This window comes from Solanum stenotomum, chromosome 9 (genome assembly GCF_019186545.1).
Source record: "Solanum stenotomum isolate F172 chromosome 9, ASM1918654v1, whole genome shotgun sequence".
In the NCBI taxonomy this organism is placed as follows: domain Eukaryota; kingdom Viridiplantae; phylum Streptophyta; class Magnoliopsida; order Solanales; family Solanaceae; genus Solanum; species Solanum stenotomum.
In genome coordinates, this window is record NC_064290.1 from 4,806,461 (window position 1) to 4,824,097 (window position 17,637).

The window sequence follows — 17,637 nt, forward strand, 5'->3', positions numbered from 1 at the left end:
TATATTAGCTCACTTATGAGCAAAATATATTATAACAATCTTTACTAATTTTATAACAATACATAAACTATACTCTCTCCGTCCCATATTAGATGGGCACTTTCAACTTTACACGGTGATTAAGAAATCATTAATACATTGGAAGACTTCACCATTTTGCCCTTTGTTTATATCAATGCACATTGAAATGAGTTACAAAAAATACATATACAATATAGGAATGGTCATATTAATTGTAGGGGTAAAATGGAAAAGAATTAATTAATTCTATCCTAATTTAATAAGTGCTCAAATAATATGAAAAACAATTTTTTAGCAAGATTCTCATCTAATATGGGACGAAGAGAGTAACAATATAACTTTATTAATGTTAGGCCCGGGCAGCGCCCGAGCTTTCTTTACTAGTATATATATATATTCTCATTAGACAAAATTAGGAAAGGTCTTACATGTCTATTTCAACATATTAAATGCAAATTGCCATTACATCACTCTATGGCCTATGCCTCTAAACTCTTGGCTATTAATTCTCGGGATTTAAGATGAAAAACAAAAGAAAAAAAGTCAAATCAAACTGAGTTTATTTTCTGTACGCTAACCATGTACTATATATTGTCTGGCAGAGCCGAAGTTAGGAATTTGAAGGTTCACAAGTTAATATATATATATTTATTTAAATTTTTTAATACAAATATTAGATCTACGAAAAAGCTAGTGAAATCGTCCGAACCCATGAACCCCCATATAGCTCTGGCTTTATATATATATAGAGAGAGAGGGGGCATCTTTAAGTCAATTATATTTAAGTTTAACTTGACGTAATTTGTTAAATTATAATGTTATTGTATATAATCACTTTGTATCGTCTTTTGGAAGATAAATCCAAAGTTGAAGTAAGAAATCATTTTTTAAATTTAAATAGAATAGGTTTTGTGATCATTCGAGATGGCTCAGTTGGTTTAGAGGGTGGTTATCAACACGGATGACCCGAGATCGATCACCCCTCAATGCCTTCTGAGTCGAGCTTGCTGCATAGGGCTTGTATAGTGCGGTTTACATCCCCTGTGTGATTTGCATGCTATTACACAGTGAGGGGTTAAAGTACGCTCACCATAGAGTGCTCACTCGAAGGGTCGGTTATCCGTGGTTCCAAAAAAAAAAAAAGTTTTGTACTATCATAAATAAGTAATCATTACAATTTACATATATATATATATATATATTTGTATAAAGAATTGTAAAAGCGGAGGACATTCAAAATTATGGAAAGTAAAGGTATCAACAAGTCAATCACTTTGAAAATACGTACTTCTACATTTGTATATTTTATTCTTATTGGTTTCTCCTTTTATGTCTTGTGTCCGATATCCACGTTAGAGTTCAGTTAATTTGAATTCGCCTTATATAGGACTTATTCGTGAAAAATTATCTATGTCAAAAATTTTCCATACTCAGTACTATAATTCAAGATCTCTCATTGAGCTGAAACCAAAAAAGAAAAGAAAAGATAGATAGTATATGAGTTGTTTTCTTTCATTGTCACATAGTTATACCAAACCATGACAACCTTACCCTTAAATACCTCTTATATTACCCAATAAATAAACATCCTTACTCTCACAAAACTCCACTACATCACATCAACAACAATGGGTTTTGATGATGATGATCCTCCATTTTTTCATAGAAAAAACAAATATGATCTTAATAGCAAGATCATGATAACAGCCATAATTTCATTATCTATAGTTATTTTCTTCGTTACTCTCCTCCATGTTTACGCGAGGTACGTCCTCAGACGTCAGGCTAGACATAGGGCGGAGCTTCAACGCATCAGCATCATCACCAGCTCTGCCCTACAGGTCGAGCCCCCAAAGACGGGGCTCGACCCGTCCATCATAGCTTCGCTACCGGTATTTATTCTCAAACAAAATGATATTAATCAAAATAATTCAATTGAGTGCACGGTTTGTTTGAGCGCTCTTGAAGACGGAGAAACGGTTAGGAATTTGCCTAATTGCAAACATGTTTTTCATGCTGAGTGTATTGACAAGTGGTTCGGGTCACATTCAACGTGCCCGATTTGTCGGACTGAGGCGGAGCCCCGGTTGTTACAACCGGAGCCACGTGAGGGCGTGGTAGGACCTACCACGCCATCAGCTCCACCAATCCAGGGTGGCGATTCGACAAATGTGGAAGATTGTGGATTAGCACAAGATTCAACATCATCATCAGCTAAAATCAATGGATCAAGTTCGAGATTAAGCTCGTTTAGGAAGATGATTAGCATGGAAAAATCATCAAGAAGATTACATGTTCAATTTTGTGGTGTTGAAGAGGATGTAATTAATGATCTTGAAAGACAATGATTAATAGTTAGGTATGAATTATACGATGTTTATTAGTTCAAATTCGAAACTCTATTGTGTTTTCATTTCTTATTTTTCTCCCATATCTTTCTTGTACGTACACACACAAATTATGTCAAAATTAGGTAGATTTTTTTTAATGAAGAAATAAAAATATTTTATTGATAAATCAATATGGGTACAAATCTGTTTTTTTTTTCTTGTTTCGTCTCTTATAAGGTTTCTCTGTGATTCGAGGGTCGTTAGTGGCGTATTTCTCGAGCTAGGATGATTTGGACTTGATCTCCATAATTTAGGCCGTTAAGTGACGTATTTCTCAAACTAGGATGATTTAGGTTAATCTTTTTATGAATAGGGTAATGTTAAATGGCTAGAAAATTTGGCTAGAATTTGGCAAGAAAATTCAAAAGTCTATAATATCTTTTTTATTTTAAAATAAAATAATCTTTTTTTCCATTTTTTTAGTTAAAAGGTATTAAAGTTAAAAGGGTAAAAATGTTTAAAAAGGTAAAATATCATTCTGGCCGGCCAAAAGGATTTTACCTTATGAATATTTCAAGAGTTTATGGGATATTCGAGATTTTGATCTCTTTATGAATGTTTAATGAATTTGTTGTGAAATTTTCAAAATCAAAACTAAGTAGATAATACTCCAGCCAAAGTGTTTTACCATTGTTTTTTACGAACTCATATTTTAATTTGGTACTTTTTTTGTCTCAATTTATGTGATATACTTAGCATTTCAAACTTCTATACTTCCACCGTGAATTCATTGCGAAAATTAGTGACAAGTGATAGACTAAGTGTAAAAGTCCAATATTCCGGCAATAGATATAAGTTAAATACTAGGTTAAAAGGAAGTTAATTAGTAGAGGGTCTATATTGGATTAATTGAGGTGTCTATATGATATATACTAAAGTCCAAGAAATGTTTGTGATATTTGGTAACCTAAATCTGAACGTGATAATTAGTCAATAATTAGTCACATTGACTAATTAAAAAGAATCCAAGAATTAGGTAAGGCTGTTCCATTTTTTTATTTTAATTAATTATCTAACAGATGAACTGGTCGCACATGTTTTGCGTATTTTATCAACCATTGACTTTTACAACTATAAATTTTATTCCATAAATTAAGTTTGTTCAAACTTGGCCAGTTCATTTTATTTTCCAAAGCCAGACATTTAGGAAAAGAGAATATAATGTCTAGTCATTTGATTTCACATTTGTTAAGCTTCCTTTATATACCGAATTGTCTTTTTTAGAAAACGTTTTATCACGTGGAATTTTTTGATGCAAATTTTAATTTATTCAGATTTCAGTGCAAATATCAACACAGAATCAGAATCATACTATTAGTGTCTTTTATCTCCGTCCAATTTTTTTCCACCCAATTTTCGAGCAAAGCCTTGAAGGCTCCGGTTGGTGACATTTTTTTTGTTTATTTATTTACTTACTTTCTCAAATAAGTGTCGTTTTAGCAAAAAATGAGTATTTGCTTTAACATTCAAGACAAAATATAGTAATTGCCTTTAATTATTTCCTTAAACTAAAGAATTACTTCTTTTAAATAATGCTCAATTCTCAAAAATATCTAATAAATAGGAGTAATTTAGTAAACTATACATTATATTTTTTTTAAAAAATATAAATAAAATAAGCTAAAACAACCCTTATTTGAAACAAATAGAGAATCTTCTTCTTTCCTTTTTTTTTACAACAAGGGACACCCTTTGTATGTGCGCAAGACAAAACCCCATTTTTATACAATAGCTCGCAAACCACACAGGAGAGGTAACCCGCAAGCCCAGTATGACGAACTCGATCCAGAAGGCTTTCCCTTGCTTTCGGGGTTTCGAACTTGAGACCTCCAACATAGAAGTCCAAGCCCAAACCACTAGGCCACCTGAAGGATCATAGGCTTCTTTTCTTTGAATGCCAAATTTTGTGAAACCCAAAGAAAAGAAGAGATCTAAGAGAGTAAAAAAAAAAGAGTTTCACTAGCAACAACAGATTTTTCGATTCTGTATATGTAATGTAATTTTAGGTCAAAAGTAGTTCGAATGAACCCCTTCAGACTCTCTAACTCTGCACCTGAGATGGCATTGCATAACACACAACCTTAATACCTCAATCCAACTGGAATAACAAGTCACCATGAATCCAAGAAGAACCACAATAGCTAGTAATTCAATCAGCACGCTCGATTTACAATGATAGTTCAGTACTTCAGTTGCATTTCTAAAGTTAGATTACATACCAACATGATTGATAAACAAACAAGAAGAATTATCGTCATGATATTTCTTCGATTATGGCTTCTACGATGTTGGAGAGGGCGTGGAACCAACATTAAATACCTGGAGCTTTTGAGCTCTCAACAAAATTGCCTTACGCTACATACTACATACAGTGGGAACGAGACTAAGATTCTTGAGTCATCAGAAAATAAGCTGACTTGCAAACAGCAAATTGATCGCCATCAAGATATACATCCACCTCCTGAGAATAGAACTGCCGCTACTCAAATCTTCCGAGGATGGACTTAATCCCCCATTCGTCGACCCACTAGAACTTCCACTTGAATTCTTGCTGCACAATGATGCACAAATTACTATCTCAAAAGCTGAAGTCTATAATGGACTGAAGTAACTACAGATAACATGGATAATTTTGATAAGGAACATGGACCTCGGGTTTAACTCAAACCAAAAGAACTGCGAGACCAAATAATCCAATGGGGCTTCGGCATAATAGAAATGTGGATACCCCAAGATCATATGAATAAAACTCACGATGTATGTGTAGTGTCTTATGTTATTCAACTGGATCGAAGAAGATAATACATTATTTCGGATTCTATCTAGCAAAATTAACAATAAAACAAGTCGAATCAATTACCATGTCTAACATAATTTCGAATTTAGAAGGCCTATATACAATATTGCAAATCTTTTTCTTTCTCTTTTCACTAACTTCAGAGGAAATCCTTGAACATGAAACTCAAAATCAATTCTGGCTTGATTATTTCTTATTATATTCCATTTTCCATTAAAAGTAATCAATAGAGGCAATCTTGTTACGTAGTGCGTTACGCTATTCAACAAAATTCATAAAACAAAAACAACAAAACAAGGCGCTCATGTTACTCTCTGTCATAACATAATTTCCAATTTCTTAGGCCCTAGCAGAGCATCCTTGAACATGAATCAAATTCAAAAGCACTTTCTGTTTTGATAATTTCTTATTCTATACCATTTTCCATTTTAGAAGTGATTAGTTACCACACAAAAACTCTACTGCCACTCAAGTTTAACTCATTAGATTTAATAATACATTAAGCTCACATGATACATAGATTTATGCACAAAAAAAGCTGCAACGTCAGTTGGGGCTTTGATGAGCATGTTTAGCCAAGACAAATATTTTCAAGTATGAATAACAAATATATGTATAAGAAAATTGAAATGCAATATATGTATAAGAAAATTGAAATGCTACAAATAAAGTGAAATATCAATTTATTAGTGTCGACTCTTCAGATGTACGCTCATTGACACGGCTCAACTTGTTTCATATCTTGCTTTAGGGTTTAAGTGCAACCTTTGATCATAACACTATTATTATAAACATCTGAAATAAAATAAAAAATTTGATATTGAATTCACATAGCAAACCTAACTACTAACTAAGCTACAGAATGAGGTAGGGTGTAAAATGGGCAGGTTAAACTAAAATTGAAGAGGTTAAAATGGATTGTTCTAAAAAACGGATTGGGTTATGTCCCCCGCCCAAATTTACTTTGGGTTAAACTGGATTGAGCGAAACTAGGCTAAAAACCAAGTTGGGTTATGACCCACTTAATCTAAACAATATTGGCATACTAAAAAATGAAAAGAGACCAAATCCGCTGAAAGAAAATCCAAAAAATAAGAGACTTTGAACCCAAGTCGGGACTTGAGACCTAGGTTCCGGTTGAAGAGAGCCGACCCCGACCCGAAAGTCTTCAAAATCAAGAATTGACCCCAACCTTGACACGAGACACAACTCAAGACACGAGATCTAACGCCAACCTAGGACCAAAGAACTAAGACCCGAAATCAACGAGGGACCTGGACCTAACCTTGACCCGAACCCAACCCTACCCAACCACCCTGACCTGGGATCTTACCTCGACATCGACTCTTACCTGAGACCCAGATTCTGGACCCAAGACCCGACCTCAAATTGAGGCCTGAAACAAGACGCAATATCGGACCCCAATCGAGACTCAACCTAGCTAAGACCTGGGACAGACTCGAAACCCGATGCAAAACCCCATATCAGGTTCCTATCCCTGACCCCAATACTTTTGATACCGAACCTCATCCAAGACTCAACCATGACGTTGATCATGATTCCAATCCTGGACCCGAGACCAACCTCAACCCCAATCTCAGACAAGAGATTCGACCCTGACCCTGACCCATACCCTGACCCAGGGACCCGATTCCAACCCTGATTAGTGACCCAATACTCGAGACCCCAACTCTAACCTGAAACTTGACCTTGGATCAGAGACCCTGATTCTGGACTCAATACTCGAGACCCCGAACCTAATTGGGACCCAACCATGACCCTGACTCGAGACCCAGGATCCAACCCCAACCCAATCGAGGTCTGACCTAAGACCCGAGATCCAACCCCGACTTTTGACCCAAGACCTGGGAGTTGAGACCTGATGTGGCATATTTACGACCACAATGTTAATGAGTATTTTGATACATTCTGCATATCTTTAATCCCTCTTTTAAGACCACAAAAATTAGAAAGCCTTTTACTTTCTTAAATTTTGTAAAGCCAAAACAAGACAAACAATTGAAACGGAGGGAATATTAGCAATTTCTATTAGCACATAACCCTGCACAAACTAAATCAGACAGTTCATTTCCTCCTTAGTTTCTTTTTGCTCAATGATCAATTTCACTACCAAATTATCTATTATTNGATCTTGGATCAGAGACCCTGATTCGGGACTCAATACTCGAGACCCCGAACCTAATTGAGACCCAACCACGACCCTGACTCGAGACCCAGGATCCAACCCCAACCCAATCGAGGTCTAACCTAAGACCCGAGATCCAACCCCGACTTTTGACCCAAGACCTGGTAGTTGAGACCTGATGTGGCATGTTTACGACCACAATGTTAATGAGTATTTTGGTATATTCTGCATATCTTTAATCCCTCTTTTAAGACCACAAAAATTAGAAAGCCTTTTACTTTCTTAAATTTTGTAAAGCCAAAACAAACAAACAATTGAAACGGAGGGAATATTAGCAATTTCTATTAGCACATAACCCTGCACAAACTAAATCAGACAGTTCATTTCCTCCTTAGTTTCTTTTTGCTCAATGATCAATTTCACTACCAAATTATCTATTATTGTCATGAATCATTTAAGGCAAAAAAAAAATCAGACTTTTAGCACAAGGGATAACAGTTACCTGGATGGAAATTTACACCCATTATGACCTGAAAAAAGATAAATAACAATATAAATCACAATTCAAGTTACCAAATTACTACTATAATAAGCAAATAAAAAGTTTCAAAAGTGGAAGTACTTACTTGGATTTATAGAAATGAGAGCAGCAGTGTTATCAAAATTACAAGCATCTTCAGTCATACCATGCTTAATAAAGTAATCATTGAACACATACGACGCCGTTTTCTGTATATCTTTAGGGTCATAACAGGATCCACCGGGCTGAATTGGCCCACAATTAGCACCTCCAGGCCCACAAGCCCAATCAAGTGCCGATTGAAGAGCAGTATCCTCTGCGTTGTTCTTCGCCACGCACCACAACTCAACCGTCGCCCCTCCGCCTCCGCCTCCGCCTCCGCCGGTAGCAGTACCACCGGCTGGAGCAGCACTAGTTCCACCAGGAGCAGAGCCAACGCCGCTTGGAGAAGTGACAGCGCCGCCCGGAGTAGTGCCAACGCCGCCGGGAGTAGTGCCAGTGCCGCCGGGAGTCGTGCCAGTGCCGCCGGGAGCAGAGCCAGTACCGCCGAATTGGGCGGTAGAGAGAGTGGAGATTAGGGAAAATAGAAGGAGAGAAAATGAGAATTTGAGAGACATTTTTTGTTTCCTTCAGTTACTGGAATTGTATAAGAAACGGTTATATATATGAAAGAAGAATTGGAAGTTAATGTATAGAAACAGAGTGAGGATTTATATACTGAAAATATTACCGTTGGTGTTTTTGTAAGAGAGATCTGAGAAGTGCTGAGAAAAGACTACAGAATGATTGTGCCCAACTTAATTTTTTCTTTTCCGTTCCGTTGTATTGGATTGCGGCTAAATTTAAATTCGCACTAAAAAATGCTACATTGGGAGAAGAATGTTCCAAACAAAGACGATTACTAATCCCAATAAACTTGAACCCAAATACCTATAGTTAAAATTGAAGCAGTACTTACTATTTCATCACGATCCTTATTAGTTAACTTAATTTTTTTTCTATTTCCAAAACTCGTTAAGTATGAAGGAATTTTAATCATCTCATAAAGTATGATATAAAATTGAATAGGTTTAACCTTCGATATGCATAACACTGACATTTATGTACGGGTAAGGAAAGTTAGGTGTATAGTGTATTAAACTCACGCTATGCGTGAGGTTTAGAGAAGGGACAAGCCACAAAGGACTATTATATGCAATTTTAAATTATATTTCTATAAAAAACGATTTCATAATTTAAATTTAAAATTTCTTTAATTATATAATAACATCTTTATCAGTTATATCAAATCTAATCTTAATTTTATCAACTACGACCAAGTACATTGTACCCTTGTAATCACACAATAAACTTTTTTTTGTCACCTATACTCACTATGTGAATTATTGGTATCTAATTTCATTTATTGGAATCCATGTGTGACTTCTTGTCGGATTCGAGGGTTCTCTTTTTCCTTTTTCAGTGACAAAAATTTTATTTTTTTAAAAAGACAATATTATTAACCTAATAATTTGTTAGAAAAACTATTACTATAAAGTATAGTTTTGTGTCACTATCAAAATAGAAAACGACTCAAACACACGCCACTTCTGGCTAAAAAGAAATATGAATGAAGAGAAAGATTAAAGTTTTTTTTTTTTTTTTAAAAAAAAAAGAAGACCAAAACAGAAATAATGTATTTTCTCTTTTTTCAAAACCACCATCAGAATTTTAAAAAAAATGGAAAGGAGAAATTAAAGTAATATGCATTTTCTCCCACCGACAAGGAGTACAAGTTTTATCGAATAAAATTCACAAATAATCACTTTTTAGTTCCTTTATTTCATATATAACCAGTGTCATAAAATTTCAAATCAATCAAATGAAAACTCATTACGTAATTATTTTTCAAAAATATAATTAAAAAGTAACCAATTTCTAACCTTTTTTTTTTAATCTTTTCACCAATTTAGTGTTAATGTTCACAACGCGTTCTGTTGTCTTTTTCCCTTTACTTTTTTTTCTTTAATTTATGACCTCTCCTTCCAAAAATTAAAATTAAATAGAAAAATTAATAAGCACGTTTCTTTTATTTAAAAAATAATAATTTGCATATTTTCAACAAATACTTCTCTTCCAAGTTTCGGTTTCACTCTCAAAAGATAAGTAGGAATGAGAAAAGCCATCATTGTAATTGCTCAATAGTGGTTACAATATTAAAGAGCAATTAAAAAGTTTTAAGTTACAAATTAAATTACTTACACCAAAAGAAAAAAGAAAAAAACTTTTCTTCAAGTAGAAGTTGTGTCAATTTATTTCTTATTCATGAAGGAAACTTAAAAGTGAGTGAATGCTACTTAGGGGGTGGGGTTGCTCAATCACTTTCTTGGGTCATTTGATAGAGTGTATAAAAATAATATTAAATAAAGTGTACTTCTTCAATTTATATTTATATGTGGTTTTTACTTAAAATAGATGGTCATTAATATTTGTTATTTCACAAAATCAATACATAAATAACATTATTATTCCTATTTTATCCTTGAGAGTTATTATTCTTTAAAATGTCATTGTCACCAACATAGAAAACTTAAATGATTAAGAGGGTGTTTGGATTGATTTAAACATTGGTCAAACCTACTTTTAAGTCAGGTTTTGACTTCTGAAAGTATTTTATGGATGTAAAAATAACTTCAAATAAGTCAAAAATAACTGAAAACAAAATTAGGAAGTGTTTGCAAAGTTAAAAATAACTTAAAATAAGTTTAAAATGAGTTAAAGTAAATTTAAAACCAAAAATAAGTCTCCTCCTCCTTTTTATTTTTTGACTTAAAAGTCATTTAAGTTTTATTTTTTTATTTTTTGACTTAAAAGTCATCTAAGTTTGACTTTTTACTTTTGACTTAAAAGTTATTGTTTTTAAGTCAATCCAAACGGCTCTAATTCATGTTTATTGTTCAATTTTATTAATCAAAATAAATTAATTTATGTTCATTTATTTAAAACTTGACTTTAACAGAACATTAAATAAGAGTACAATATTAAACTTATCTAATTTCTTAAGGGGCGTGAAATCTAAAATGATGACATATAAATAGAAACGGAGGGAGTATTAATAATGTTTGCATTAATTATACATAGATTATTTCTTATTTATTGTTTGATTTGGTGTAACAAAAATAACATGCATTGTATAAAAATATTTATTTACAAAATATTCTCCACAATTGCTATAAAAAAGATGTATAAAGAGTTTTGAGGTAATGCATGCATTATATCTTCCTGCATTACTAATACATAATATAAAAGGTGTACCAAATAAGATATTACTAAAATATAGATCTAATGCATACATTATTTTTACTTATATACTCTATAAAACGGCCCTTTATAGTATTAAAGATGCTAAGAATTACTTCAACAAAAACACAATTTAATAACAAAACGTATGCAATTATAACGTTTGAATTACCTATTTGGATCTATTAATTGTTTTGGTGATTGAAAAGGCATAATCAACTTGGCCTATGTGCATACACTCCTACTTACTAGTGTTTTTTATCCGTTTTGAGCTCGATTAATTTAAATCTGCAGCTGAGTTGTGGTTTTGTTTTGTAATACAAATATATATGTTAACATGGTCTTCTGTGGCTTAGGAGAGTTTTGATGTTAGTTCATCATTCTAATAGCTAGTCCATGGGATCGGAGTACAATTATGTTAATTGATTGTTTTTTCTTTGATAAAAATTGATCTTATCGAGTGTTTATATAAAATCATTAAATGTTAGATATATGACTTCATATACATATTCATCTGTTAACCTGATTAAATGATATGTATTCTTACTTACGTTATTAGGATTACTACTTTATTTGTGTGTAAATGACAAGTAAATATTTACGCTTCTCCTTAGATGCCCCTTTCCAACCAAAACGAGGGGTTCTAGGGAAACAGAACCAATGATGTCGAGCTAAGAGCACCTTCATTCCTACATAAAAATGGTGGATGTCCCAAGCTTTATCCAGAATTAATGTATTTTGACTCATTATTTTGACACTTATGATCCTTGTTGACCTGACATACTTTTAAGAAAAACTAGAGGTGTATTTTACAAAACTAACCTTATTAATGATATTTTGAAATTTTAAATTTGATTATCATCCTACTTTATGTAGTTATTTAATATTCACAAATATTTTTGGAGTACTAGTGTAGAAAAAAATATATACTATAGTAAGATTCTCTTACCTTCATAAATTGAAACAACTATTTTTAGCTAGCGTTTAACCATAGATTCCTAAATATTTTTGGCAAATATTATTTGGATGAAAAATTGGGTGAAATTTCACCATGTGTTTGGCGATTATATTTGGAAAACATATTTCACTTTTTTAAGAAATATAATTTATATCCATAAGTTTTAAAAACTGTCAAAACTAATCATAGGTTTGTATTACATAGCAAGATAGAAACGTCGACGTAACAAGATTCATAACCTCCGCAACAAGTCAATTGGATATTCGTTGCAGCAAATTACATGTAATGTTCATGACACTGGAGCAATGTCGTAGTTCGGAGTGAGTGCAACAAGCATCATTTTATACATCGTGAAGTAGACGAAGCACGTGACTTTATTACTCTGAGCCGATTATTTGTCATTTTCATCAACAACCATATCATCACTTTCATATTCACTCAATATTCCATCACTGTTTTGGTGTTTACGTAAAAAATTATGTAATACAACGCAAACAATTAATATAGAAGATATTTTCGTAAAAGATAAGAGTTTGATGTAGAACTTGAATTTTTAAAAGCTCCCAAATAATGAAATTTGACCCAGATACTAGTTTTTTCTAGTATTTGGGAACTGGGTTATTTGTCAAATAATGACAAATTGTATTGCCAAATTCTTCCCCAAATTTAGTTGAAAAATCTATGGCCAAACGGGTCCTTAATATGAAGGTCAAGCAACATGAAATAGAGGGACTATAATATAATGATATACAATTGGTGATTCACAAAATTTAATATTTAAAGATCTTTAATTATTTATAATACATAAATAGGGAAAAGACATAAACTCCCCCATGAACTTGTTCCGAAAAGTCAGTTCCACGCATAAAGTATCATGACGACCTATTACACACTCAATCTTGTTTAAAGTGAAATTAATACCCCCTTCCGAAGATAATATCAGTTTTTGTGTGAAAATGTGTTATACACACGTTTTGACACGTAAATAAGATTATTTTAATTTTTTAAAATCATTTTTGCTTAATATTTTCTTAGACTTTTGCAAAAAGTAGAAATTTAGGCTTTCTTCCTCCTCTCACCTTACATTTCTTTCTTCTTAAAATCTATTTCTTCTTTCTTCTTCATTATTCATAAATTGAAGGGAAAACAAGAAATTTGAAGATAGAACATGAGACAATAAGACAATTGTGAAGTTTAGTGATGTTGGCGTCGACGATAGGCGGTGGGCAACATCAATGTTGCCGGTGAAACAAATAAAAACTTTCAGATCTGTAAAAGTTCTTTTGAAATCTTGATAAGTATGAATGAAAATCAAGCATTTCATTAGTATTCTTTGTGTTGTAAAATCAACTATACTATTGATGGCTTGAGACAAAAATAACATTGTGATGGTTGTAAGTGGTGCTCCGGCGAGAATAAAGAAGACAAAGATAAAAAATTATTTTCTTCGATGGATGTTTGAAAAATGTAGGCAATGTAATCATGAATTTTATGCATAAATGTCATAGGATTTTCAATAAAAGCCATTATCTTTCTCATAATTTTCTCCGGTGAATCCTCCGGCTAGTTCGAATAAAAATCAGGAAAAATGCATAAATACCCCCCCCACCCCGAACTTATTTTATAAATAATTTTCTACCCCTTTTCGTCCTACGTGGCACTATCTTCTGGGCCTAGCGCATGTTGATAATTTTTTCAAGCTATTTGGTTGATAGTACCAGATAGCTTAAGTTATAAACTTTCCGATGGAATTCAATATCCTCCCCACTATTTTTACTTCTTTTTAGAGTTCCTTCTTAAGATAGAGTGATGGATATTTAAAGAAATCATCAATGGTGACAAAGAATTTGTGAAGAAGAACTTAAAAGAAATAATAATTTAAAAATGTAAAAGCTTTAAAGAAATTAGGGTCACCAATAAAAAGAAAAAAAGAAAAAAAAATGACATAATTAATATATTAGAAATTATAATACTTAATTATATAATGACCAATAAAATAGTGTCACGTGTTTAAACTTGTCATTCAACATAAATTTTCTTCTTCTCACGCATTTAAGGAAGGTGAAGACATTTTCTGTGTCATATAAGCTTCTAAGGGGATATTAATATCACTTTGAATAAGATTAGGTGTGTAATAGGTCATCACAATAGTTTAAGCGTGTAACTTACTTTTCGAAACAAGTTTAGGGAGGAATTTATGTCTTTTCTCTACATAAATATACCTTTACTTGAATTCATTTCACATTCATGCCCTCCAACTTTGGACGTGTACAAGTAGACACTTAAACTTATATAAAATTGAACAAATATACACGCATGTCCTACTTGGTGTCCTACATGTATTATGCCACATAGGACTCATGTGTCTACTTGTTTAACTTTATACAAGTTTAAGCTTTTACTTGTGCACACTTATAGTTGGAGGGCATGAATGTTAAATGACATATTTATGTATTATGCTATTATTTTTCACGTTTGCAAAGAAAAAAAGGTATAATACATAAACATGACTCTTAACTTGACGTCAGCTGACAACTATGACCTTTAACTTTGGGTGTGCACAAGTAGGCCCTTAAACTTGTATAAAATTGAACAAATAGACACATTCGTCCTACATGGTAATTTTGTGTCCTACATGGCATCCTACGTGTATTATGCAATGTAGGACACATGTGTCTACTTGTTCAATTTTATACAAGTTTAAGTGTTTACTTGTGCACACTCAAAGTTGGAGGTCATAGTTGTCCACTGAAGCCAAGTTAAGGATCATGTTTATGCATTATGCAAAAAAAGGTTGAACCCATCGGGTCCCCCCTAAAGATGGCACCAACTTTCACTTAGACACCTTAACTAAGCTTTGTTCATTTTAGACACATCATGTCTTGTCCCGCTGTATCATTTTGACACTTTTTACTGAATTGACAAAGTGCGTGTGTTGCACTTATTTTAAGCATGTAGAAAGCATTTTTTTTTTTGAAAAATAATATTGTTTCTCTTCATCTTCTTCCCTCTTCCTCCTTCACCTTTCACCACCAGTATCATGTACTGATTTTGAGTAAAACAAAAAGAATCATTTACTCATTGAAAAAGATTAAAAAAGAATCATAAACTGATTGAAATAACTTACAAAAGCTATTTTAAAAAAAAAAATCAGATCTAAAAAATAACATCACTACCTCACCGGAAAAAATGGAGATTCACCATTTTGTTACTATCTTTCTCTCTCTCCCTCTCTTCCGCCAAAACATATTTTATTTAGAATTAGAATTATTAGTTATAAAAGAAAATATGAGACGTCATTGAAAAAAAATGGATCTAAATCTCCTCAATTTTTCCGGCGGAACTCCAATTTCTGGCGAAATTTTTTATATATGAGTCATTGAAAAGACTTCCTAGAAAATGAAGTCTTTTCTTATTGAAATATTTTTAAAATATAAGTTTAAATGGTTTTTCTTTCTTCTTCTTATAATTAAATTTTTACCTTTTTAACCAAATTGACACATGTCTTCTCTTAATTTGTCATCATGCCATGTCATCCGCGAGTGGATAACACACATTTTTTAACTTTTATTGATTGTTAAAGAAGTGTCAAAATGACACAATGGGACATGTCATAAGGTGTCTAAAATGAACAAAGCTTAGTTGAAGTGTCTAAGTGAAAATTGGTGCCAACTTTAGGGGGCCATCGATGGATTCAGCCGCAAAAAAAAAGATTCTTTGAGAAGAAATGGAAGCACTAACTTCACCCCAAATCTTTTGTGTGTGTTTTTTGGGTGTGTGTATTAAACCACAAGGGGTTGTTTAGTAAGTAGTTGATTATGATTATGGATAAAATTAATATGGTGTTTGGTTTGTAATTTAGAAATTTGTATAATTAATATATGTATCAAGTTATCATGAGGATATATATAAAAATTACGCATGATATAAAATGGAATAACTAATACATGAATAAGTAATACATGTATAACTAAACTCTGCATAACTAATCCTCACATAAAATTATACATAAATTTCTTCATAACTAATTCATGAGTACTAATACATGTATGATTCTAACCAGCTACATCAAACACCCTCTAAGGGTTGCGATATGAGGCGATTACTTTCTTCTTGACATACCACCATTGAAGGCCATTCAAAGCTTCAATTTTGGAAAATGAATATTTTGAATTTGTTAGTTGTTTAGATTGTGTGGTGTTTCAATTGATTGAACACATCAAAATGAGTTCAAAACTTAAATTTGAAGTAATTTAGAAAAGATTTGAGCTAGAATTAAATTAGGCACAAGGAATTAAGAAGACAAATATAATTTGAAGTGATGTGTTTAAGCTAGGGAAAATCTTTGCTATTGGAATGGGTTCCTTTCTCAATAGAACCATCGGATCTCTATTTTTCCATGAAAGGAGTTCTAAGTTTTGAGAGATGATGGCCGGAAAATGGGGAGGAAGATTCTTTTTTGGTTAAATATGCCTTTTACGCGTTAACAATATATTTATTATGTCATGTCAGTAAAAAATGTCAAAATGAAACGACGAAGTTTATAGGTGTTTAAAATGAACAAGGCCTATTGCAAGTGTCTAAGTGAAAATTGGTGTAAACTTTAGGTGTCCGCGGATGAATTTTGCCTATATAATAATAGAGATAATCCAAGTAGAAGTGTTAGTAAAGTATCTTTTGGGCCTAATACACTCATATAGGGTGCTAACTGAGTGAGTCAGCCCATTAGTTAATCTAATCTGGTGCTAACAGAGTGAGTCAGCCCATTAGTTAATCTAACCTTACACCCTAATATTGTCTATATTAAGATCATTATGAGTATTGAAAATGCATTCTAAATTGTCTAGAAAACAACTAGGGTTAAGGCGGAGCTGGAAATTCTCGACCTTCAGTAATTTGAGTTGTGACTGTTGCAGACGATCAACTTCTACAAAGAGAAAATCTGTAAGTTTCCTAACTAACATATTACAACAACAACAACAAAAACAACATTTTTCATGCTCCCTCATAGGAAAGGGTGATTCTGTACGACTACCGATTAATCATCTACAATCTACCCTAATCCTCAATTTTCATGCCCTCGACTTATCCTTGATCATGTCCTAAGTGAGTTTAAGATATGTTATGCCATGTCTAATTACCTATCCGTAATTTTTCTCCATTTACATCTACCTCTCATTAGACCTATCAATGTCAATCTCTAGACCTTCTTCACCAGGACATTTGTATTTCTTCTCTTAATATGTCTGAATCATCTCAACCCCACTTTCCACATATTGTCTATCGCTTAAACCAATCTCACCTTATCTTGTATATCTATGTTTCTATTCTTGTTGCTTCTAGTTTGATATAAAACTTGAATTATCATATCATTTTAAACAAAATTCATATGAAAAAAACAAATATTTTGGAATATTACTAAAAGAAAAAAATGTCACAAAATTAGGACAACAAAAATATTATTGTAGTATCAATCAACCAATTTAAATGCCAAAAAAATTAAAAATTATTGTTTGAATGTTGATC

The 17,637-nt window shown here is 32.7% G+C and overlaps 2 protein-coding genes across 2 annotated transcripts; one reads left to right on the plus strand and one right to left on the minus strand.

Moving 5' to 3' along the window:
• The first annotated feature begins 1,531 nt into the window (after positions 1-1,531).
• On the plus strand, positions 1,532-2,477 carry LOC125875857 (RING-H2 finger protein ATL40-like). Its single transcript, XM_049556901.1, has one exon. It carries the CDS (start codon positions 1,650-1,652, stop codon positions 2,367-2,369), a length of 720 nt encoding a protein of 239 aa, XP_049412858.1. The 5' UTR covers positions 1,532-1,649; the 3' UTR covers positions 2,370-2,477.
• A 2,079-nt stretch (positions 2,478-4,556) lies between these two features.
• LOC125875858 (PLASMODESMATA CALLOSE-BINDING PROTEIN 5-like) lies at positions 4,557-8,643 on the minus strand. Its single transcript, XM_049556902.1, has 3 exons — positions 7,981-8,643; positions 7,857-7,884; positions 4,557-4,962 (listed from the first exon to the last, which is right to left on the minus strand). The coding sequence occupies exons 1-3, from the start codon at positions 8,489-8,491 to the stop codon at positions 4,812-4,814; spliced, it is 690 nt and encodes a 229-aa protein (XP_049412859.1). The 5' UTR covers positions 8,492-8,643; the 3' UTR covers positions 4,557-4,811.
• Between the last annotated feature and the right edge of the window lie 8,994 nt (positions 8,644-17,637).